This window comes from Nilaparvata lugens, chromosome 1 (genome assembly GCF_014356525.2).
Source record: "Nilaparvata lugens isolate BPH chromosome 1, ASM1435652v1, whole genome shotgun sequence".
NCBI lineage: Eukaryota > Metazoa > Arthropoda > Insecta > Hemiptera > Delphacidae > Nilaparvata > Nilaparvata lugens.
This window is the reverse complement of record NC_052504.1, coordinates 71239843-71267118: the sequence shown is the minus strand read 5'-3', so window position 1 is coordinate 71267118 and position 27276 is coordinate 71239843. Positions and strand designations below refer to the sequence as shown.

Here is a 27276-nt window from a genome sequence, read left to right as displayed (position 1 = left end):
AATTAGTATTTTCCATCTCCAAGTACAGAATAGTAGCATATGAATAAATAATAATGGTATAATATTGAACTGTAATTAGAAAGTCATTGAACAAGTGGAACTGATTTTGAGTTGATCCATATTAATTTATTGTTTTTGCATTTCAGCTCTAATCATTTTAATGGAATTATATTTCTGATACCTTTTTGAATAAGTACACCCAATTCAACTTTGATCCAGAAACATTGTGCTGTATAGAAACATTCATATAGTGAGTTGTAAATGAAATCAGATTTGGAGTTTGTAATATTCAGGCTGTTTCATTTATTAAAATTTTGAAACCATTCAATATTAATTTATTGGAATTATACAGTACAGTGCTCACAATCGTCTCTATTATCAACGCAGAGAATGAATGAACAAATTCTGTTAGGACTGATCTATACTAGTTGAAATTAAATGCATTTAATCTAATTTCAATCAATTGATAGGTTAATAAATTGAAGTAACTTAATTTCAGAAAAAGAATGCAAGAATGTTATTAGAACACTGTTCTATACTGTATACTACCAGTTCAAATTCAATGAATTCTATGAACTGAAATTCCAATTTTATTGTAAAAATAGTTGTCTCATTGATAACTTGCACCGATTCTGAAAATGATGCATGATAATAGACATCCACAGTCACCTCTCTAGTTGGATGCTCTTCTTAACTACCAGGCAACACCAGTAGGTCAACAGTTACCATACATTTTACTCATATAGTAACTCAATGTACCCATAATTCATTCCAGGTAAGTTACCTTAATAGACCGTAGTAGTTCTAGTTCGGCTGTCAGCTGACTTCATGCATAACTGCATCACTAATTTAAAAATCATTAGTGGATTTATCACAGCAACAAACCAACACTAATTTAAGAGTTAATTGAAAGATTATAGCCTACCAATAGTATAATCGATTGAATGAACAATTAATGAAAATGAGAATAAGAATTGATGAATGAAGTTGACTCACTGATGGTGGAGCCATTGTAGTCGAAGACGTCGACCTTCCTGGTGGCGGTGTCGGTGTAGTAGAGGTGTTTGCGGTCGCTGGACCAGGCGAGGCCGTTGGACACACTCACCTCCTGCACTCTGCTGCTCAGCGAACACTCCTGGTTGGACCAGCTGTGCAGGGAGCCCTGTTTCGGCTTCACTATGCCCACCGGGCTCTCTTCGCCCATTGTGCCTGCAAACATTCAGTGATTCAACTTAGGCCTGATATCTATTTTTTGTAGTTCGAACATTATAATTGAAATACCAAAATTATACAATCATCATTAAACCCTTAATGTCATTTTTTCCTATTCTAAACATAATAAATACCAACATAATATAGGTGATCACCATAAAGCATTCAACGAAGCATCAATATCAACACAATATTCCAACATAAATGTAAAATTGCAGAGTTAGGTTCAACTCACACTTACGCGACTCGGGTCGGGAAGAGACTCGACTCTATTCGAGAGCATGTGTTTTCAAATGGTGACAGTCGCGGAGACTAGAATCGACTGGTCTAAGTGTCACCATTTGGAAACACATGCTCTCGACTAGAGTCGAGTCTCTTCTCGACCTGAGTCGCGTAAGTGTGAGTTGAGCCTTAAGATCTTATCATTATCTATTGATCAAAATTAGGCCAACTATCCACATGGAATTAGAGATATCTAAATCATTGCCTTGATATCTATCATAATAGAAAACATAATTTATTGATCAATGAATCAATAATAATAGTTCACAAATTTCAGTAAAAGTAAATATCACATTCTATTATTTTCTATGTTGGATGGCCATCTTACATAATTCTATTATTTCAGATGACTTCCTCTAAAATAAATACATTTCTCTTCTCAGAACACGATCATCTATAAAAACAATAACTGAGTTTCTGTATAATGTATTTTATATCTTCATTCTCGAGTAGATTATGATGGAATAATATTTTAAAAATATATATTCTGCATATTAAATGTTTTTTGAAACTGTGATCATAGGCATATTGCTTACATTCAGTCGTTGAGTTTGATCATGCTGTATCCTACAGAGCTTCTTATCACAGCAGTATTTTTCCCATTAAAACGTTTTCTGAACACTTAAGTGATTATTTTCTCTAACATTCATTTTGTATTAGTGAGTGGAGTGATATTGTGGAAGGAATTCATATATTGAACAAAATTATTTGACTTGTCACAATCATTTTTGTGGTAGATGAGACTAGTTTTAATGCTCACACCATAATTAATCTCTAACAACCAAAATAAATAACAGCCAATTATAGATTCACGTAATTAAAAAAAATAATAGTAATAAATAAGAGGTTGTGACAATTTCAAGTATTTTTATTCAACAACCATTTCCTCTAGTCGTGCCTCTCCAAATAATTTCTGCTGGATATTCCCCAAACGATACTCGTACAGATTGAACCTCTTTGGTTATCATCTATCCATCACAGGATAGCTGATACAGTTTTGTATTCCTACAGGCGAGCGTTTGTTGAAACCAGTCTCCCCAAAGGTTGACAATAAAATTATTGTATACTCTTCAAAAGGGAACAGTTACATTCAAAACCCTATTTACATTGATCCTATTTGACACAATGCAAGTCAACAGGATTGTTGATGGTGCCCGTGACTGGTAAATTGTGGATGGCAAAAGTGGCTCCAGCCAGAGGTTGCTTGAGCAGCTGACTGGCGTTCAGACCCTGCCGCATGCTGGTCACATAGAGTGTGTCCAAGGCTGCTCCACCAAATGTCACTGACGTTATTCGCTCGGCTGGGAGTGTTATCGTACGCTTCAGCTTGTTCTGGCGAGGATCCACCTGAATCACCTGCACAAATAGCATTGTTTACTATGAATTTACTTATGGGGCGGAAGTATGGACATTAACCAAGAGACTAAAACAAAGATTATTGGCTATGGAGATGAATTACTGGAGAAGATGTTGCCAGCTGACCTTGAAAGATAGGGTGAGAAATGAGGTTGTAAGGGAGAAAATGAAATTGGACAGGTCAGTGGTGAATGAGGTGGAGAGAAACAACTCCAGTGGTACGGACATCTCAGAAGAATGAGCCCCAGTCGCATACCAAAGAAGGTATATGAGTGGATTCCAACTGAGAGGAGGAAACGAGGACGACCACAAACGGTTTGGCAGCAAAACATACAAGAGGCCATGGTGAGCAGGGGCATCCAACAAGACGTATGGAGAGATAGTGGCAGATGGCGTGTTGAGTGCGGTAAACGGCCGGGAAGGCTGTAAAAACCCGCATATAAGGAATAAGGTAAGGTTAGGTACTATGAATAATAGTCTCGGTAAATCTAAAGCCAAAGTCCACTGAACAACAAATATAGGCTACAGTTCTACATTTATTATTTCCAGCTTTATTGATGAATGGACAATTTTATCTGTGTTCGTAATTCAAAAGTTTCCAAAAGGTAGGAATAATGTTATCTTATTTGATAAGTTTTCACTTCATTCCAATATTTCCCTTCAATTACCGTAGGCTACATCATCTACTGTTGTAATGAACTAACAAAACGCGATCGACTTGTGAGTCACTAGGAAGAAGAGGTGTTGTCTCTCCTCCCTATAAGACTTCCGAAAAAGACTACTTCTACCAGTGTTCCTCCCCCACGACCCAACTTAGTCACTAGCAATAATAGCATCTTCAAACAAATCTTTAGTGAATAAATCTTCAAATTTCAATCAATTATAAACTGAGATGTATCGAATAGCATTGAATAATATTAAACTGAATTGAAAAAACATTCTGACTATGCTGACTATGCCAACATTCCGCTTTTGAAAATCTGTCTGGTTTGCAGCAGGCAGCGTGGGGGGATTTGAAAGTGGATTTTCATATGTGTAATATATTTTGCGACAGAGAAATTCCATATAATTGATAGGAATGTTTCTGATAAAGATATTTGGGATAGTTTTTCTAATATTCATACTCATAGTGAATTATCCATCAGCAACAAAAATGCAATAATCAATTAAAATGCCATAATTGAATCTGATTAATAATTGTTGTCTATAGATTGGTAATTACAAAAGAATAATATTGAATAATCTTACCCTAGATCCTCCCCAGCAGGCGATCCACAAGTTATCCTGTTTGTCAATTGTCATACCATCCGGATATCCAGGAATATTATGCTTCTCGAAATCGAAAACAACTCTTCTATTACCTGCAAGCAATAAAAATATCATTAGAATAAGTCATCGAAGCCAGGCAATCCAGCAGTCATTTTTTCCAATTATTCACCTATAAAACGAAATTGAAATTACTGTACAATTTTATTGCCCCACGTATCGTTATATTTTTGAAATTGAGTCTCATTTTTTTCTCAACATCTATCTTTCATTTCTTTTGCACCTTTATAAGGATTTAATCACTTCAAGACTATTCTCAATATAAAACTTTTGGAAACGTTCAACAATATTATCACTAGTAAAGGTTACCACCCTACTAAATAGAAGTTGAATCTTCAGGGTGAGTTTTTTTTGCAAATTAGTATTTTCCATCTCCAAGTACAGAATAGTAGCATATGAATAAATAATAATGGTATAATATTGAACTGGAATTAGAAAATCATTGAACAAGTGGAACTGATTTTGAGTTGATCCATATTAATTTATTGTTTTTGCATTTCAGCTCTAATCATTTTAATGGAATTATATTTCTGATACCTTTTTGAATAAGTACACCCAATTCAACTTTGATCCAGAAACATTGTGCTGTATAGAAACATTCATATAGTGAGTTGTAAATGAAATCAGATTTGGAGTTTGTAATATTCAGGCTGTTTCATTTATTAAAATTTTGAAACCATTCAATATTAATTTATTGGAATTATACAGTACAGTGCTCACAATCGTCTCTATTATCAACACAGAGAATGAATTTTGAGAACAAATTCTGTTAGGACTGTTCTATACTAGTTAAAATTAAATGCATTTAATCTAATTATTCCAATCAATTGATATGTTAATAAATTGAAGTAACTTAATTTCAGAAAATGAATGCAAGAATGTTATTAGAACACTGTTCTATACTGTATACTACCAGTTCAAATTTAATGAATTCTATGAACTGAAATTCCAATTTTATTGTAAAAATAGTTGTCTCATTGATAACTTGCACCGATTCTGAAAATGATGCATGATAATAGACATCCACAGTCACCTCTCTAGTTGGATGCTCTTCTTAACTACCAGGCAACACCAGTAGGTCAACAGTTACCATACATTTTACTCATATAGTAACTCAATGTACCCAGAATTCATTCCAGGTAAGTTACCTTAATAGACCGTAGTAGTTCTAGTTCGGCTGTCAGCTGACTTCATGCATAACTGCATCACTAATTTAAAAATCATTAGTGGATTTATCACAGCAACAAACCAACACTAATTAAAGAGTTAATTGAAAGATTATAGCCTACCAATAGTATAATCGATTAAATGAACAATTAATGAAAATGAGAATAAGAATTGATGAATGAAGTTGACTCACTGATGGTGGAGCCATTGTAGTCGAAGACGTCGACCTTCCTGGTGGCGGTGTCGGTGTAGTAGAGGTGTTTGCGGTCGCTGGACCAGGCGAGGCCGTTGGACACACTCACCTCCTGCACTCTGCTGCTCAGCGAACACTCCTGGTTGGACCAGCTGTGCAGGGAGCCCTGTTTCGGCTTCACTATGCCCACCGGGCTCTCTTCGCCCATTGTGCCTGCAAACAATCAGTGATCCAACTTAGGCCTGATATCTATTTTTTGTAGTTCGAACATTATAATTGAAATACCAAAATTATACAATCATCATTAAACCCTTAATGTCATTTTTTCCTATTCTAAACATAATAAATACCAACATAATATAGGTGATCACCATAAAGCATTCAACGAAGCATCAATATCAACACAATATTTCCAACATAAATGTAAAATTACAGAGTTAGATTCAACTCACACTTACGCGACTCGGGTCGGGAAGAGACTCGACTCTATTCGAGAGCATGTGTTTTCAAATGGTGACAGTCGCGGAGACTAGAATCGACTGGTCTAAGTGTCACCATTTGGAAACACATGCTCTCGACTAGAGTCGAGTCTCTTCTCGACCTGAGTCGCGTAGGTGTGAGTTGAGCCTCTAGATCTTATCATTATCTATTGAACAAAGTTAGGCCAACTATCCACATGGAATTAGAGATATCTAAATCATTGCCTTGATATCTATCATAATAGAAAACATAATTTATTGATCAATGAATCAATAATAATAGTTCACATTCTATATAATAACTATATAATAACTCGCATCGCTCGCCATATCCGTCCGGCAAGGGGAGTCCCCCCTGGACCCCCGACTGGATCGTCCGAAAATGAGATCAGCGGGCTCGCTTCGCTCGCCTTCATTTTTCATTTCAGCATGCTTCATTCCTTCAGAAAGTCAAAGTACTGAGAAATCGAAGAAAAGCTGAGAAAAACGTTGGAAAAACGCTAATTTTGGGCGTATCTTTGATGAAATATTAAAGTCACCTCATCACAAAATTTTTAGACCCTAGCTAAACCTCTGTACCAAATTTGAGAATTTTCTGTCTATTACTTGATGAAATAACTGAGAAAACGCAAAAAAACGCTAATTTTGGGTGTATCTTTGGCGTTATTTCAAATTCCTTCTAACACAACATTATTACACCCTAGCTGAACTTCTGTAGTAAATTTGAACATTTTCTGTTCATTTGTTCTCGATAAAGCTGAGAAAGCGCAAACAAACGCTGGAAAAACGCAGATTTTGGGCGTATCTTTAGCGTTATTTCAAATTCCTTCTAACACAACATTATTACACCCTAGCTTTTCAAATTCAAATTCAAATCAATTTATTGCCACAGACAAACACTTTACAATTTGTATCTGCCACGATACGGCTTAGCTTCTTTACTAAAATTGAACAATTTCTGTTCATTTGTTCTCGATAAATCTGATAAAAATCAAAAAACCGCTGGAAAAACGCTAATTATGGGCGTATCTTTGACGTTATTGCAAATTCCTTCTAATACGACACTATTACACCCTAGTTGAGCTTCTGTACTAAATTTGAATATTATTTTTGTTCATTTGTTCTCGATAAAGCTGAGAAAACGCTAAAAACGCAGATTTTGGGCGTATCTTTGGACATTTTTTTCAAATCCGTTCTTAGTGCGCCTCTAGAGGGTCAACTGAGCATACCTACCAAATTTGAACGTTTTTGGTCCAGTAGATTTTTAGTTGTGCGAGTGAGTGAGTGAGTGAGTGAGTCAGTCAGTCAGTGAGTGAGTGCCATTTCGCTTCTATATATATAGATAGAAGAGTTTTATAATGAAGTTTTTTAATGGGGCTATTTGAATTGTTTAAATAAATTCATGAATAACTGCTTCGCCTTGAACGACAGGCGGGAAAACGCCAGCGGGACTTGCTCCCACCCCTGAGCTCGAGCTGATTAGGATAAAGAAGCAGCCCTCAACATCATTCATCATCATTGATAATTCGTATCATTCAAATATATAAACTCTTCATTCAATTATCTAGAGGCCTTCATATGTTAAGAAGATTGCGTGGAGTTGTTGATGTTGACGTTTTGTTAAATGTCTATTATGCTCAGATATTCTCATTGTTGTCTTATGGAATCATTGTATGGGGCAATTGCAGTAGGTCCATTGAGATTTTTAGGCTTCAGAAAAGGGCAGTAAGAATAATAATGAATGAAAACCAGAGATCTCATTGTAGGCCTCCTTTCAAAAAATAATACCGATTCACTTAGTCACTGATTTTCTATTCCATCTTCCAGAGATTCTTCCACTAGACACAAAAGAGAGTCGTTACCGGTATGGCTCCACAACGTAATCTGTACGCTACTGCAAGTTGGAAGGAAAATACATATATCAACAGCTTATTGAATCAACGCTTGATTTGCAAATATTATAGATCTCTTATTACGTTCATTTTGATGTGAAAAGAATTATTCAGAACTCATTTAATCCAGAGATATTATTCCTGACAAATAATTGCATATTTATATCCTATATACCTACATCAGTTGCAAATTTATACCCTACATATAGCCTACCTACATCAGCAGTGAATTATCGTTGTTGGTTATCCATCTTGTTTTCACTATTATTATTACTATCGTATTTTATATAACTTAAAAGTAAAAAAAACATTCACAGAGTTTCTGTTTGGCTTGAAAATGTGCAACACTACCAGCAAGAAACGGTCGTCGCCACACCAAAGAATGTGTGTTTTTTTACTTTAAAGTTATATAAAATACGATAATACAGTATTAAATTATCCTGCATTACAACAGTACCGCCAGTTGATCGCACAGGCTATTATAGGATCGAATATAGTTTTCCTTATGAAAATTGATCTTAATGTTTTCCAGACATAAAACGGAACACGTACATAATGTTTCCACATAATATTATAGGTAGGCACTACTTATATTCACCAGCCCACAAGACTCCAGATGGATCTGCTTTGGCATCGTTGAGTCGGTTGCCCTCCTTGTCATGGTCAACCGCATCAATCGCTTGCAGTTGGTAGTCACTGCTCACGCCGTCCCATGTCAGGATTTGGATGCTCAATCCCAGTCCAATCACAAACTGATTGGTTCTGCCTCTTATTGGAATCACAAATGATACTGTGTCATCTAGAAAAAACAATAGAATAATATATTGGAAATACTGGTGCAATAGAATATGGATCAATGGTAAGAGTCAAAATGTCTAACCACTATAATTAATAACTTTGTTGTAGTTAGATAGACACTGTGAATCTTCGTAAATATTAAAAAACACTTCTCTGAATGTTTAATTTTTAACACTTACTTTTCACTTTTTTATCATAAGAAAGTGTTTTTTTTAATATTTACAAAGATTCACATAGTGTCTAAACTACAACAAAGTTATTATATTGTATTTTCGTCATGGAAAACAACATCAATTAGTAAACTCGTACCTCCATTCATGCTTTTAATGCATATAAAACTGATTACTCTTTTTCTGGATTTGAAAGACATTCATGTCATATCCAGGCGTTTTCAATATAACTCAATTTTGGGAAGAAGCACACGGAGTAAAAATATAGTTCCAATTTATATTAAAATCCAATTTTGGGTTTCTTCATCTGTGGAAGGAGGTACATAGTGATATAATATAGACTAATTCAAACAGAAGTAGAGGCTACACAGAAAATATACATGAAAGCATTTGTGTTTATCCTGATATAGGCCTATCTGTAGTACGTTAATGTAATATTGTGCAAAATATGGCAGGATCTCTTATGTAAATCGTTTAGATTCATCACTATCTACAAATCAACCTCATATTATAGGCTATATTCTACTTATGAAGACTTAGTGTACCTGTTCACCTCATATTGTTATAGAGACTGTAATCAGTTTTGCAAATTACTTTCAACTTGTTGGGATGATGAATTCCATCTCTTTAAACTTTAAATCGATAGTCATTCCTCAGGAAATATGGTACCTATTTAGTTTTCAACTTTTTGATGTTACGGTTATTATTATAACTATACTAGCAGTAGTAGGTAGTGAAATAGATTAGAAATACACGGTATCTAAGTCTTCTGAATACTTAAACTGATTAGGTAATGTTTTGGATTCTCATTGAATTTCGGATCAATGATTGAAGATAAATGTTATCTCATAAATCACAACAAATTCACATCTACCACTTAGCGTCGCTGGCACTTCCGAATTCCCAAAAATAATTGTATATCATGTATAGGCTATTACATGCTGAATTCAGGAATGCAATCCAGTTTGCCAAAAATATCCCTTCTCTATTGGATGCTCAGTTTACCTTGATAATGAAGAAGAAATATGGAGAATTTTATGTTAGCTGATTAATGTTGTATTGATGAATAATTATAATATATTAATATTAATAAAACTATCAGACTCGTCATTAACTGAATTTTCCCACTGGTGGTTTTATCTATATATTTCATTACATCGTCATATTTCTAAGAAGGTCATCTCTATAGTGCATTATAGTATCTGAAATATTCTCCACTTTAATAACTATATAGGTTACAGAGTGGGTGAAAAGTTCGAGAACGGCTTATAATATCTCATACACAATGGTAATTTTGACGATGGGTGGTGTGATAGGGGATTTTTCTAAGATTGAAAATAATAGGCTACTTTACTATGACTTCAAAAATCTGGTCCGTCATCTTGGATCCGCCATTTTGAATGCCACTTTATTTTTTTAAATAGGAAGTTGGTCATGTGATACATGATTTCGATATGGAATTTCAAGAAAAATGAATGGCGAAAACCGCATATTATTGATATCTCAATCCGTTTCGAAGATATTCACATTATTAGCCAATAGTATTCAAAGCAGAAAGAAAAGAAAAACGTATGATAACGTCTTGGTATTTCATAAAATAATGTAATTTCAAGGTGGGTGTGATTAGGGATCCTACTCAGATTGAAAATTCTACTTTACTATGACTTTTAGAAATCTGGTGGTCATGCGATACATGATTTCAAGACAGAATGAATGACGAAAACCGGACATCCATATCTCTAACCGTTTGGAAGATATTCACATTATAAATCAATACCTTGCAAATCAGAAATAAAATAAATAAGTGGTATTGATTAATAATGTGAATATTTTTAAAACGATTAGAGATATCTATGTGCGGTTTTCACAATTTAAATAGGACAACCTTCCTATTTGAAAAAATAAAGTTACATTCAAAATAGCGGATCCAAGATGGTGGACCAGATTTTTGAAGTCATAGTAAAGTAGTATTTTCAATTTTAGTAGGATCCCCATCCCAATCACACCTAACTTTAAATTACCTTCGTGTATGAGATATTAAGCTTTTCTTAGACTTTTCACCCCTGCTGTATAAGTCTCGAATACAGTACCTGACTTTTTATAAGTAATAGTTGAAGGCTACAGTTACTGTTAGTCTTGAATAAATCCCTATTATATGGCTGATATTGGATTATTATCCTATTGATTTCTGTCTGTTTTATGGTTAGGTAATAATCTCCGACCTGCTGGTAATTATCGCTAGCCAGTGGTCTTCAGCCCTGAAATACTACACTTAAGATTCAATTCAATTTATTATTAAAAACACACAAAACAAGACAAAACAAAATTACAAAGAATTACGAAACAAATAAAACACAATAAAATGTTACAAATATAAAAAACCATGGGCTTTGTGGTTGGGTGTGTTGGAGAAGAGAAAAAAAGAGAGGAAGATACCTAGCCAACTATGGTTTCCCATGTAATAGGCAGGCAAAGAAGAGAAGAGAAGAGAGGATTCACTTCCAACTGCCAGCATTCCTTATAGGCCTAAATAAACTCAATAATATGATTCCCATGCAAAAAAGCTGGCATTACGGCGAGTAAAACCCACTCAAGGCCTATAATAATCGGAATAGATAATAGAATTAAAGGATGAACGTTGATTACAATTGATAAGCAAACCTTAACCACAGCTACATTAAGCCAACCTCAAGAGACCTTATAGATTAAGAATGAAGAATTACAGTAGATTATAAATTAAGAATTAGTGACCCACTGAGATCGACAAAGGAGTGCTTGTTGGTAGCTGGGTTGACGCGATGCACGGCCTGCCCGGAGATGTCGACAAAGAGCAGCACTTGTTTGTGGGTGTCCCAGTGTGGCCCCTCCCCATGCAACACCGGCTCAGTCACCAGCGACAGAGTCGGCTTCAGTCGCCTCGCGTGCACTGATGGCACTAGGCTCTCGTTCAACCTGCAAAACAACACAATCAGTGGTGGCTTCGGGGGGACTGGGGAGGGGGGTGCTAGAGGCCATTCCCTCCCCCCACCATAGAGCTCAGAAAATCTTTCATTTTAAACAAAAATATATCGAAAAAATAATGTTTCGAAAAAATACTCATCATTTGATTAATATCATCAAATTCAATTCATAAAATAGTATTTGTGGAGCAATTTCTGAATATAATTTATGAGATTCCAGTTAATTCCAAAATTCCATGCGATCAATAGAGAAAATACCATTTTTCAGTATGCTTTGAGAACTTGATTTTTCAACCCCTTATTATGTTCATGAGTAAACAAATTGATTTTTTTCTGAAACATGAGGGTCATGGCTTCCCTCTCACACATTTGATTTTTAATTCTGATACCGAATTCTATCTCTTCTAGCCTATTTTTCATGTGTTTGAAACAAATCAATATTATGATAGAATAACAGAATACTGTATCAGATTCGAGAAATATTTCCTGATGACTAATTTTTTTTTTCTGTTTCACCTTGTGATTCTGTATTGAAATCATGCATCATCTAGAAAAATTAAGTTGGATTCAAAATGGCGGGTCCAATATATGGCTGACCAAAATTTACTTGAAGCGACAGAAGAGTAGTTTTTTGATCCGATTAGGTTTACCATTGAAACCCACTGTCAAATCATCCTTGTAAAAGAATTATTAAGCTGCTTCCATAATTTTACCATCAACTCTGTATATTTTTGTGGTGTATTTTTCAGGGATACTTGATAGTTTAATTCCAAGTGACCTGGCTAGTCCAATTATCAGCCTACACTTTCTTATCATCAATGATAAAAGACATCTTTCAACACATAATTATGATAATTTCAAAAACGATTGAAAAATTCATATGAAAATAGTGTTACAATATTTTTAGACAGAAAATTAAGATTTATGAAGAATAATTTTTTAATATCTTATTTTCTGAAAATTGCATTGGAAAAATCAGCCTACACGAGTATGTATTTATTCATCATTTTTATATGAAACAATATTTGTTAAGGAAACAACTTTAAGCTGAACTTTTCCTCTTTTTATGTTTGTATTATTAATTTGTCTTTATGAATGGATCACAATGAATGTATTAATTGGTGAACAATAACTTGGATAATTATTATATTGAAATTATTGAATAAATATAATAAACTAGCCGTCAGGCTCGCTTCGCTCGCCATAGCCGTCTAGCCAGGGGGGTCCGCACCCTGGACCCCCGACTGGATCGTCCAAAAATGAGATCAGCGGGCTCGCTTCGCTCGCCTGCATTTTTCATTTGAGCATGCTTCATTCCATCAGAAAGTCAAAGTACTGAGAAAACACAGAAAAGCTGAGAAAAACGTTGGAAAACCCCTGATTTCGGGCGTATCTTTGATGAAATATTAAAGTCACTTCATCAAACAATTTTTAGACCCTAGCTAAACCTCTGTACCAAATTTGAACATTTTCTGTTTATTACTTGAAAGAACTGAGATAACGCAAAAAAACTAATTTTGGCGTATCTTTGGCGTTATTTCAAATTCCTTCTAGCACAAAATTATTACAGCCTAGCTTAGCTTCTGCACTAAATTTGAACAATTTGTGTTCATTTGTTCTCGATAAATCTGAGAAAAAGAAAAAAAAACGCTGGAAAAACGCAGATTTTGGGCATATCTTTAGCGTTATTTCAAATTCCTTCTAACACAACATTATTACACCCTAGCTGAGCTTCTGTACTAAATTTGAACATTTTCTGTTAATTTTTTCTCGATAAAGCTGAGACAACGCTAAAAAAAAACTCTGGAAAACGCAGAGTTTGGGCGTATATTTTGAAATTTTTCCAAATCCGTTCTTAGTGCGCCTCTAAAGGGCCAACTGAACAAACCTACCAAATTTGAACGTTTTTGATCCGGTAGATTTTTAGTTCTGCGTGTGAGTGAGTCAGTCAGTGCCATTTCGCTTTTATATATATATATATATATATATATATATATATATTATATATATATATATATATATATATATAGTATCAAGTAATAGATGTATCAATAATTTAGAAATGAATAAATGATAGAATTTACATTTAATGAAAATTTGATGAATTCATGTATTGATTTGATAAGTTGGTGAGACAATGTATTTTGAGCTTTGTAGTTGAAATACATTGTTCCTACGTCAGTAAAATGGCGGAAATGTGTAAAGGTTGATTAAATACACGATATTATATTACTTTATTCTTCAACGAAGCCTGAAAAAGTCTGAACAAGATTTAATCAATTGTTGATCGAATCACTTCAACAACAGAATGCATCCAATTGAAATAATATCGAATATAAAAGTTTTGGCTTATAATAAGTACTATTATAATGATTATTCACTTTCATTCAATCTGTATTATAATTTTCAATAAGCTCATCCATTGTTCAAGAGATGAAAATCAATAATGTTTCACATAAAATAAATAGAAAGGTGTCAACTCTATTGAATGATGGAAATTCATTTTCAAATTCAGATTTATCCTGCAATTGAAAAATATGGGTTTATGATTTATAGATGTATCAATTTAACCAACCTGAGAGTTCATTAATAGTCCCATATCCTTCCAAGATATTGCTGTCATGCAAATAGCCTATCCATCTCATCAATTCGAAATCAGGCAATTTAATCCCAACAATGATCATTATATAAGAAGAAGAAGCGAGACAAATTATGAGTCACGTGATAATCATAATTGGAGTCGTGGATAATAAGCTGCGAATGTAGTACAATCTCAGCATAATATAGGCTAGGTGCAAGGTCACTGTGAAGGTTGCACTTATATAACACAGCCATTCATTTTTTCTGGAATGATAAACCTGCTGGAATAATACCTATTTAGGACCATTAGCAATTCAAAAATAGAATATGCACTCCAGAAACAGTTGAATAGCTCATTTATAACAATAGTTCTAAAATTTTAAAATGTTATTAAGTAAAAAATGAAAATGGCTAGTTTTTGGGTTCTACAAGTTCTTTGTTGTTTGCCACCGCGATATCACTCTCATTATCAGTGTCATTTATCATCCAGGACAATAGACAACCACCCATATGATTGATTCTGCGGTCACTTTTCATACAGTAAAAGTTCCACAAAAACCTGACATCATCAGTGTTCTCAAAATATGAACACTCTGTGTGTGTAATTTTGACTTTTACTCTCTATATAATTACAAAGTATAATTGGTATATTACTTATCATATGGTCCATTTTGGTTTTCATAAGGGGTGTTTTAGAAAAAAATTATAAACCTCCATCGAATAACGTTTCAATTTTCTTTTTCAAAAATTCTCCAAACAAAAAAGATATATAAAAAGATCACTTTGAACAATTAATTACGACATAGCAGTCAGGTATTTATAAATAAAAGCTATTAGCTTCTACTTACATTAGTGTAGCGCTTTCGGACACTAGTTCGTAATGGAATCAAACATTGAAGAATATAAAAAGAAATAATCAATTTAAAAAAATACCGGTATCTGATTAAAAATATGTGAGAAAATTCCTGGACTATTCAAGATAAATCAAAATCAGGGATATAAAATTTTTCAGTAAAAAATAAATATTTGAATGAATAAATATATCTAGCCTATAGCCTAAATATAGAAATGATGAATCCAAGATAAGGCAGCTTGAGTGGTTTGATCACTGGAAAGATAATATAAGTCACGATTTGTATTTTGACCTAACTGAACTTTCCTTGTATAGGCTACTGCACAGTTAAGCAATTTCCTCAAGTCTGCTTGCTATTCCTGGAAGTTTGCCCGTTTTGAAGCAATGCTTGCTCAGTACATCCTAAGAAAAATGCCATCGTTTTCTGTATAGTTATTGTAGGATCTATGCTTTAAACTGTTTCTAATAAGTAGCCTACTATAAAGAAAGAATGAACAAACAGCTAACTTAGACCAAAAGTGATATACAGACTATACAGAGTGTTTACGAACTCCCTACCAATGCTCTAAGGCATTGTTCTGGGTAAAAAACATATCTAAATATCATATTTAAATTGTCTGGAAGTCTTCAGTTACTCGAACAGCTGCCATTTTGATTTTTCCACTTATTTTTTTCTAAATAATGGTTGAACATACAAAATTGAAACTTTGCACAATAATTTATAAAATGTAACTAGACACTAATTTTTTAACTAGACAAAGCTACAAAAAAATTATGATAATTTTTCAAATTCATAAAACAAAATGGCAGTCATTTAAAGTTTATAACTTAGAAACCGTTGGTTTGACTAAAAAATCTACAAGAATATTTTTTTCAGTAAATTTAATCACCTATCGATTGATACCTGATTTTTTAAGATTGAACTAATATTGACTGAGATATGGCAGCTTTGGTGGTTGGTGATCAACCTTTAGAGCGTTATGTAACGTTATTTTATTATTTGAAATGACCTAAAATCGCTTACTATTGACATGCAATGCAAATAGAGATTGTTGCATCATTGAGGCGACTCTATCAGCTAGCATGCCTTGGTTTGCACTGCAACAAACTTTTAGTGGTCATCTATCACTAAAGCTGCCATATCTCAGTTAATATTGGTCCAATCTTAATAAAATTAGGTACCAATCTATAGGTAATTAAATTTACTAAAAAAGGTTATTCTTGTATGTTTCTTGTAAAACCAACGGTTTCTGAGTTATTTAAGAAACAAAATTTTAAATGGCCGCCATTTTATTTTATGAATTTGAAAAATTATCATAATTTTTTTGTAGCTTTGTCTAGTTATCATGAATGATTGTGCAAAGTTCAAATTTCGTATGTTTAACCATTCTTTAGAAAAAAAAATAAGTGAAAAAGCGAAATGGCCGCTGTGTGAGTAACTGAAGACTTCCGGACAATTTAAATATGACATTTAGATATGTTCCCTACCCAGGAAGAATGCCCTAGAGTAAAGGTAGGGAGTTTATAAACACTCTGTATAATTGGGCTAACAATATTACATATTCTGATAAAAGAGTAGGCTACCAGAATAGTAAATCAGTATTTTCAAATAATCAACTTGAATACAATATATTATAGTGAATTTATCCTGATTTGAGAACGATTCTCTCAAGTGTATGTGTGAGATAAAACTAGTGAACTCTTATTCACTTCATGCAAAATGAGAAAATTGAATCATGAAGAGAGTAGAACAGGAAAAAACTTCAACGGGACCAGTTTAAAAGAATCGCAAGCTGTTTTTTTTCAGGCAGAATGGGATAATGAGTGCTGGTTCATCTGGATTCTGGTCTACGTGCGAAAATGAATGACCCACTAAACACCGAAGAAGAAAAAACGTCTGGATTAGATTGCAATTGATTATTTATCAACATTTATATAGGTACACCGGTATCTAACTCATGTTTGGTAATAAATATAAATGGTAGGCGTATGTCTATATAGCCTACGTTTCTAGTGATAGATAATTTTATTGAAAAAGTCATTCAAATTATGTAGGCTATCTTCACTTATTGAGTACCGTACCGTTATTGAAAATTTATTTTCAAGCATCTATTTTTGGGTTGACGGGAAAAGTTATGAAAGAATAGAACATTTGGAATGTTGAAACCCGTTTTTTCTGACGTCTTAAAATCAGAAAAACTGATGTAATAAGTGACATTGCTAACATCAATCACCTGAAAAAAATGTCAGGGAGATAATCTGAAAATTCCCTTTATTGGCGACTAATGAATTATACTTGAATTAATAAGCTCTAATAGGCTATTGATCAATCAGGGTTTAAAGTGGTTTTCCAAAATCAAACTATTCTTTGAAAGAATCACACTCTGTGAAGCTCATTTGAATAAGTAGGCCTACTGTACGACTGTGCCCAAAAAATAAACCAAATCACACCAAATTTTTGTGAGACGAGACAGTCGAATAATATATTGATCACACTAACGGGTACCTAAGTACCGTGAAGTAACTATTTCATTGAATCTCATATATTTGTTAAATGTTCGTTTGTGAAATACATTAATATTGATTGATTAAAACAATTTAATAGATACTTTTTAAGCACCCATGCACTGTCACCAATTTTTTGATATGGTGCACCACACATAAACATTGCAAAAAATTTCAATGCTTGATCTTGAAACCAAATTATCAGTGAAGGTGAACAAGATGATTAATATATTCTCATAATTAGCATATCTCCTGACTGGTTCAACCATGAATTGCATTGGTAGCATCATTGAACTCTCGAAAAATGATCATGACCCAAGGTAAATATTAAAAGAGTGAAAGGATAGTATTTTAATCACATGAGCAGGCTTCATTTATAAAACATTTGCAAAATGTTCATGTAAAAAGTATGAAAAAAAGAAGCTTGAGAAGCATTTCTCATTTGAGTTACTTTCTAATTCTTTTTTGATATCTTAACTTACTTTCTCATTCAATTATTTTTACTTAGGTAGCTAGTACAGTGTAAATCCAATCATTAAGAGAAAATGCTTCTATGAATACATATAGAAACTAAAATAATGGGAATGATGTTTGTGTAAGAAAATCCTGCACTATAAGTACTCAATTGAGATTCGATTTATTCTACTTCTTTAAATCACTACTTTAGTGTCTATAACTTATATTTGATTGATGGGGATTGAAAGTTATACATGATAATGGCTGAGTTTAATCGATATAAGATTATCAACCCATCATCAGTATTTATGGTTTATTATGAATGATGGTTATTATTGCTATAATATAAATATAATATTCTTTAATCGTGGAACTCTATAGTAACAGTATAATTAGATATTTCCATAGCATGAGCACTGTAAGTATAGATTCTCTCCAATAATCTTGGTCATTATATAGCGTACCGGTAAGCGTTTACTATCAATCACAAACATATCATGAAAGCAGTATATGTAGGCCTACACAATAATAGAGAAGAAAAATCGTACTGCTTGTTTTTGTTTGAATAAATATAAATTATCAAAATCGTATATCACTACTGTTTTATACTGTATTCTGTTATTTGCTAATATTCATAATAGAGATTTGTAACTGATACAAGAAGAAATCATTATGCAGAAAAATGTATTTCTATATATCGAAGATCCAAATCCAGAATCAAATATATAATATACTTGGTCAGTAAAGCGTTTGGCAGATTCAGTACAAGTTTGAAGTAGGTAAGTAGTCCTCGGTTCAACTTAACTGTATTATCTTACCAAACAAATTGTGACAAAAAGACAAAAGCCATCTGGATGAACCTTCGCGACATGATAGCGATGCTGAATAAATTAATATGGTACAATAAATAAACAAATACACAAGAGCTTCAAGCAGTAGAGAGAGAGCTATGAGGTGCGTACACGCGGTACCGCACCAGAAAACCAACTGGGACTTGACCGCCGCACTACTGCCGGTGAAAGTCAGTTCCTTCTAATCTCAACCTTTAGCTGAAGAAGAAGAAGAAAGAATGCACGTACTCACATTGCCTTGAGAGTGGGATGGAGGAGGTAAGGTACCAGGGGGGACCGATCTAGACCTTGAATTGCCAGCTCAAAAAATTGATCAAAAAGAAACTCGTAAAAAGTCCTCTGTACACAATTGACTTATCATACACTCAAATCTATTTGTAATTAAGGCGCTTGGTGTGTATAGAGAAGTTTATATCAATCCAAGTAATAACACGCCTTCCTTCCTTGTACTCAATAATTCTCTGGCTTCACTAGAATTAGTTCTCAGTAGCTCTATTATAATCAATAATTCTACAGTAGTACAAGCGTGATTGATAATACAAACTCATGCTAGAATAGAAAATAACAATAGATGATGCAGTAGCCTACTGATGTGTCATTGAATTTGTAAAACCCAATTATGGCTCGATGGAATCAGATAAAACAAATAATTAAAAGCCATGAATTACATAGCTTCATGAAATCAGATAAGACAAATAAAATGGAACACCTTAAACTCCTAAGTGCTAAATTTGATTTTTTACCTACATTTCTGTTCATATCAAACATTGATAAAAATCCATAGTTTGTTGGAAGTGATAAATTTATTGAACTTGATGATCATTGTGTCTGTTTCAAACTACATATCCACGACATCATAAATAATATAATACTGTAATCAGCAATTACGGAAAAATTGAAGAGAATTCAGAGTGTCCCACGAAAAGTAGTGTAACAGCCGAAGACCATAGATTCTACATGAAATTTGCAACAAAACTGTTCAGTACAATTTTCTTATATCAACCTTAGTTTACGAGATAAATCAATATTTTCGAAAAAGTCAAAAACTAGAAAACTTTCAGTCAAAATCCAATTCTAAGGACCGGTTTCCGAGCTCGGGATTCAGCCAAGCTCTAGACTTCAAACAGCTGCAGTCAGAAAATTGGCTTTCCGAAATGGGGCGTAGTCGTAGTCCACGTTAAAATTAAATTTCGAAAAACTAAAAAATTTGCACACAAAATAAAATGAAGAGAAAATAGGTAAGCCTAAAGTTTCAGCTATTTTGAATTATTTAGGATTGTTTCATTTCTTCAAGGAAAAACTTTTCCAATTATAGAAATGAGTAAAATAGAGATTATTTTACTGCGACTACGCCTCTGGTTTTGGGAAGCCAATTTTCTGACTCCAGCTGTTTTAAAGTCTAGAACTTGGCTAAGTTCCGAGTTCAGAAACCGGCCCTAAAAATATATAGTTTAAGATAGAAAGAAATTTCCAATAGAATTAATATGATGTGTTCCTTGATTAGATGTTTTTGGGGTATTTATGAGTGATAAAAAAGTAGCCTTCCTTGCCTACATTCGTATATATAGGGGGGCTCTTAATTACGGTAGAATAATTTAATACGTGATAGTAGAGGTAAAAATAAGAAAAAAGTTCTTATAAGCATATATCCATAAACGCTTCATTAGCGAGCTATACAGGGTGAATGATTTCGACCGGAATTCAGTTCCTCTTGTGAAATACACCGATGCTGAATTGTTTGGGGACTAGTTTTTAAAAAATGTATGGTGGATTCATATGGAAAAATATCTGAAAAATTGAATAAAACTAGTCTGGAAGCTGTAGTGTGAGTAGTTTTTGAGAAAAAAGTTAAAATATGCAAAAAATCTAAGTAGAAAAACACAGACTTCTACCTTTGATGCCCAATAACTTTCTTTAATGACCAGTAAACAAATGATTTTTCGCAATAAAAATTGTAGATAATTTAATTCTGAAAAGAATTATGTAAGCTATGTAAACTAAATTTGAATAAAAGTTGAATGAAATGTATTCTTATGTAGTACATTACACCACAAAAATTTGCTGTTTTATGAGGAGAGAACTAATAACTCATAGGTTGTAGCTGATTGCAAATAAAACATGGATTTAAATAATAGCTGTTCCAAAACAGTTGATTCATTTTGTTTTAAATAAGAAAATATTTAAAAGAAATTATCAGCTGAAAATTATTTTCAGAAATATTTTAGCTCACTGTTGAACAAAACAACAAACTGTAAGTTAGGCCTACTGTAACCGCGCTGTGTTTTTTGTTTAATCTATTAACCAGTTATTTGTAACCATCTCAATTTGCTGTTTTGTGTTAAGTGTTAACTTTTTAAAAAATGGCAGGTAATTTTAGACATTATTCATACTCCGAATTAGCTGACATGCATTCAATGTATGGGATGGGACACTGTAATAGTACTGAAGCAAGACGTTTGTATCAAATGAACTTTCCTAACCGAGTATGTCCAAGTTCAAGGTTTTTTGCCACTATTTATCAATGTCTGTCTGAAACAGGCTCTTTGATGTCCAAAGAGCACATTTATGCTGGCAGACCCCGATCCACTGGGATTGTTGAGTTAAAGGAACAAGTTCTTAATGAAATTTATGAACATCCAGAGAAGAGCATGAGAGAATTGTCAGTGCAGTTTGATGTCAATCAATCTATTATTTGGAGGATATTAAAAGAGCATGATTACATCCATACCACCTCCAGAAAGTTCATACTCTATTGCCACAAGACTGTATTCCCCGTGCTGGTATTTGCCAATGGTTTTTAGAAAAACTTGTTAACCCAAACTTTTAAACAACCGTTTTATTTACCGACGAGGCACACTTTACAAGAACAGCTATCGTTAACGTCCACAACCTACATATTTGGGCAGGTGAGAATCCTCATGCCATCAATCCTAATCGTCCACAACATCAGTTTTCAGTAAACATTTGGGCAGGAATCATAGGAGATCATCTATTTCTGTTCGAGCTTCCTCCCAGGCTTAATGGCATAATCTACTTGAACTTTTTGAGAGAGGAGCTACGGTATTTATCTTACTTGAAGATGTACCTCTTCAGTTGCGCCAGAACATTTGGTTTATGCATGATGGAGCTCCAGCACACTTCAGTGTTGCTGTTCGTGAACACCTGAATCACAGCTTTCCAAATCGATGGCTAGGCCGAGGTGGGCCAGTACCATGGCCAGCTAGGTCACCACACTTAAATCCTTTGGATTTTTATCTTTGGGGACACTTGAAAATCTTAGTATACAATACTCCGATTGATACCATTGAAGAACTCCGATTAAGGATTTTGAATGGAATAGAAATGATAAAGCAGACTCCTGGAATATTTGAACGGGTCCGACAATCGATGAGAAGACGTCTGAACATATGCATTCAGAACAACGGAGGTCACTTTGAACATTATCTTTAGTCTTTTGTTATAAGTTCAATGTCATTTAGATAATATGTTACTTTCATATAAAAATAAGAGTTTTCATAAAAAACCGAATATTTTATTTGCAATCAGCTACAACTTATGAGTTATTAGTTCTCTCCTCATAAAACAGCAAATTTTTGTGGTGTAATGTACTACATAAGAATACATTTTATTCAACTTTTATTTAAATTTAGTTTACACAACTTACATGATTCTTTTCAGAATTAAATTCTCTACAATTTTTATTGCCAATTGCGTTGTACCCTATGGCTAACGGTATTCTCATACTGGAGCGACTCAAATTTAATCATATTATGAGTTTGTAGAGTAGAGTGAATATTGATGTTGTGGAACTTTTCAACATCTCAAGTCTCTTCAAATACAAATCATATAATATTTAATATGGCTTCAGTTTCTGTAACATTGCAACTCAAGTAGCATTGCAATAATTTAAATAGGTATAAATTTAATGTGATATTTTTCAAATTAAAATAAACTGGATTTTACAGATCTTTTGAAAAGTTTTAATGACAAGTCCTAAGTGCAAGATAATTTCAGAAACATTTTGGAAGTGATTTTTTGTATAATTATTATAACTATGAATATATAGTTTGATTATCAGGACATCAAAATTATGAATTATAATTATGTTTTTTAGTTATATTACTATATTAGCAATATATTAGTGGAAGAAAGTCTTTGAACATAGATGGTATAATATTTAAAAAGAAAAAACTCAGTTTCATCTTATTGAAGCCTACCAATTATATGGACGTTTATCAATCAACCAGCCCTTGGTCCTTCACTTGAATAGGCCAAATAATTATGCTTCCTTTAACTAGGTTGACAACAAAATAAAAAAACACTCTTACTCAATTACTCATTACCCAGTTCGTACAAAGTTGTTCAGTAACACACAATTCTTACAACATTCCTAATGAAATGATTGTGAGTTTATTTCAATACATAGTATTCGAATATATTATAAGAAAATATTACATTCATAGAACACATGAATGACAACTTACTAAGCAAATAAGAGAGAATAAAAATCTGATGAATAATATGACAAATATTACAATCTATATGAAAATAAAGGAATAATGAGCTGGATTTTGAAGTAGATTGTCTACAATGTTCTCTAATATTAAACATTTTAAAAACATCTAGAGGCAGATAGAATTGAGGAAGATAACCTTGTGCAGTGCCCCATCATCAAACTTGCCCGTTTGTACCGTGGCCTGAGGACTTAACTATTAAATATTACTATCGAATTAGAGTATTGGATTGAGACCTGGATTGCATAGCCTTAAGGGTAGAAGATCCATAGGCAGATCAAGGGGAAGATGGATGCACAAACAAGCTGAACTAAAGAAGCTAACAAATTTAATCTATTGAGACAATGAATTTGACAATAAAACTCAACTGAGACACTCCTTCACTTTCCAAGCATCATGATACATCATTATGTAACTATATAATGTATGCATTATAAAATATAATGATGTTACATTGGTGATAATTGAAAACAAAGGCTTCATATTTTCAGAAAAACATAACATAGAAAACACACCAATGAAGAAGAAATTGAGTTATTTAAACTGTGTGGGTATGAATAAGTCGGTGACGGCGCGGGCACGGCTCGGGCAATAAACACGGTGACGGTGCTGACGTGGTGAGGTAGTATGTGTCCCTACACGTTTGAAAGCATTTGTTTTCTCACTCGCCGTAGTACGGCCGACACTCGGCCGTACTGCGGCGCGGACTAGGTGCGGTTATGTGTGTTCCGGCAATAAAAGGGGGTGTGCTTGCAATATAAATATTGTACTTCTGATTTTTCAATATATTGTTTGGATACATAAGAGAAGTCTAGAACCAGTTTTTGCATGCAAAATTTCCTTGTGCTAGGTACAGAATGGCCCAAATACCTCGTACTTTCTATCCATTTTCTAGTTTACAGCTATTTCCGCCAAATCCAGTTGTAAGACAGTAAAAATTGCTCTCGCCTTTTTACAGATTATTAAATTCTGGATAAAATTAAATTATCTGGAGCTCTCTATATCTAATATGGAGCTCTCTATACTCTGTACTGAGTTTCAAAAACGATTAAAATTTCAATTTTAATGAATTTTAGTTTTAAATCTGAAATATCTCATGATTGCCACAATTCAAATGCATAATTCAAATTGTGACAATCGGAAGATATTGGAAATTTTGCATGCAAAATTGGTTCTAGACTTCTCTAATTTATTGACCGAGCGAAGTGAGGTTTAAGATTCAAGTTGACGGTTTGTCATTTCTCTTAATGTTTAAATGTTTATATGTTGCGCATTTACGTAATAGATTTTCATGAAATTTGACAGGTATGTTCCTTTTAAATTGCGCGTCGACGTATATACAAGGTTTTGGAAATTTTGCATTTCAAGGATAATATAAAAGGAAAAAGGAGCCTTCTTCATACGTCAATATTAGAGTGAATATTAGAGTGAATATTAGACTATAGAAATAAAACAAAATAAAACTTGTAGCACCCTTTATTTATTAAAAAACTTAAATAGTTGAACAACTAGTTTCGGTTCTAAAACCATCTTCAGGTTCTAACATAAATAAATAAAATTCAATAACTGTTTACTCTGATATAAAACTGACATATGTTTAAATTCATATGACTAATTATTTATGGTAAAAGTTATTAAATTTAAATTTATATTTTAAAATTTAATTTTATTTATTCATTTTTAATTTTATCAAAAATAGGATTATTTAAGTCAAATTGGATTATTTTATTAATTATTCCTATTCAATTTTGCAGTTTTATAGATATAAAATTCTTCTTTTACATTCAATTTATTACTTTCACTACCAATGAAAAGCAGCCCATTTCAATAAGTGTTTTAGACTATAGAATTATTCATCATAAATCAGCTGTCGAGTTGACTATAAATTGCATGCCATGACGCATGCAATTCAATATCTCAATGTAACTTGGTAAAAAATTAGCAGCTGTGTAGACTATAAATTGCATGCCTCAATGAATGCAATTTTTATGCACTATTAAATAGGATGCAAAGAACTTATAACAGCTCGTCCTGGCGCCTAGATGTCTTCTGGTTTTCTTGCGCTAAATTCCGGAAAGCGTTATATGATATTAAATCTTGTGTTAGCATGATCTGATCAAATAAATAGTTAGTGTATCAGTGTGGATGTGCTTATGGTTTGAGACGTCGTTATAACTGCGCGAGGTCTACTGTTCACAGAACTACTAGTGAAATTGTTTTAAATATCAAGAAAACAATGGTTCAAGCGAGTAATGAATTGATTATTATGTAATACCTACTTAAAATGCAATTGGTTCAAATCAACGAGAGTAAATTTAAATTTAATCTTAATACAGAAAATATAAATGCTAATAGGGGGAGGGATAGCATAATATTGTTTATAGGAATAAAATTACAAATTATATGAATATGATTGGGAAAGAAAAAAGGCTTGGCTCAAAACTATTATATTTGCAGGTTTTAATAATGAATAATTTTAATAATAACTTTGATAATAATTATAATGAAAAATTGGTTATGTAATTACTGTTGAAAGTTTATGTTCTATTTTTGTCCAAAATATATATGAGCTGAAAATTTTGAAATATAAAACACCAACTTATAGCCTAATATCGTGAGAGAGGGTTTAAAGGATGGGAGGGAGGAGCATCATGTGGCTTCAAATTTAGCAAGTATGGTTCAAATTTGTGTTGAAGGTGGAGCTAGTGTTGGTCTTATAGAAAGATTATGATTGTTTGAAGTAAGAGGCTTCCACTTGGAGATAATTATATGCAAAGTAGGATTTAAGAAAATTAGAAAAAAAATAAAATGTAAATATATTTTCTGAATCCTAACCTAACTAACCCTAACCTAATGAACGCTAGCCTAACGAACCCTAACCTTTAACAAATCCTAACCAAACGAATCCTAACCTTATCCAATCTAACATAACGGATCCTAACCTAACGAAATCCTAACCTATTGAATTCAAACCGAACGAACCCTACACTAACAAACACCAACCTAATTTATTCTAACCTAACGAATCCTAATGAAACAAATCCTAACCTACTGAATTTCGAACCCCAACCTAAAAAATCCTTAGATACCTAATTAATTCTAACCTAAAGAATCCTATTCTAACAGAATTCTAACCTAACAAATTCTAACACAATTAACCCAAACATGAAAAAACTTCTAACCTTATAAATCCTATTCTAACAAATCACCTAGCAAATCCTAACCTAACAAGTTCTAAACTAACAAACCCTAACCAAATATATATATATATATATATAATATATATATATATATATATATATATATATAATATATATATAAATCATATAATATAATAGTGCTTACCTCATACTAATCAGTTTATAATATAAACTTTATTATCATCCAATTCAAATAGTCAGTTTCATCAGTACCGTATCATAGGTTTCCTCATGTTTTGGCTTTGCAGGGTTATATAAATTTCTTGCTCCTTACAAAACTCAGTAAACAGTCAACTTTCCTCAATTTGCATGATTTTATGAATATATACTTTGATAAATAGCCAGGAAAGAAATCTTTTTTCCTGTAGAAGCTTGGCAAAGTTGCCTTTTTGTGCCCCAAGAAACTTCAATCTTGTTGGTTTAAGCACCTGAAAGTGGGTCAACAAAATGTATTTTGTGATTCACTTTCAAGTGCTCAAAGC

The 27276-nt window shown here is 33.1% G+C and overlaps 1 protein-coding gene across 5 annotated transcripts in view; it reads right to left on the bottom strand.

The window, feature by feature from the left end:
• The window catches only part of LOC111049293 (regucalcin), a 30944-nt gene that overhangs the window by 2857 nt on the left and 811 nt on the right, over positions 1-27276 (bottom strand). The window contains exons 1-6 of one of the 5 annotated variants that reach the window (XM_022335332.2): positions 26940-27222; positions 11631-11827; positions 8506-8706; positions 5537-5749; positions 4099-4211; positions 1767-2850 (exon numbers count right to left, since the gene is read on the bottom strand). In XM_022335332.2, coding sequence (XP_022191024.2) covers positions 2608-2850; positions 4099-4211; positions 5537-5749; positions 8506-8706; positions 11631-11827; positions 26940-26944 — 972 coding nt within the window. In that variant the 5' untranslated portion in view covers positions 26945-27222 and the 3' untranslated portion in view covers positions 1767-2607. Of the gene's footprint in view, positions 1-996; positions 1210-1766; positions 2851-4098; positions 4212-5536; positions 5750-8505; positions 8707-11630; positions 11828-19047; positions 19276-26939; positions 27223-27276 lie in introns of those variants that run through there. The other 4 variants (XM_022335331.2, XM_039441800.1, XM_039441785.1 and 1 more) reach the window with 4 other exon arrangements.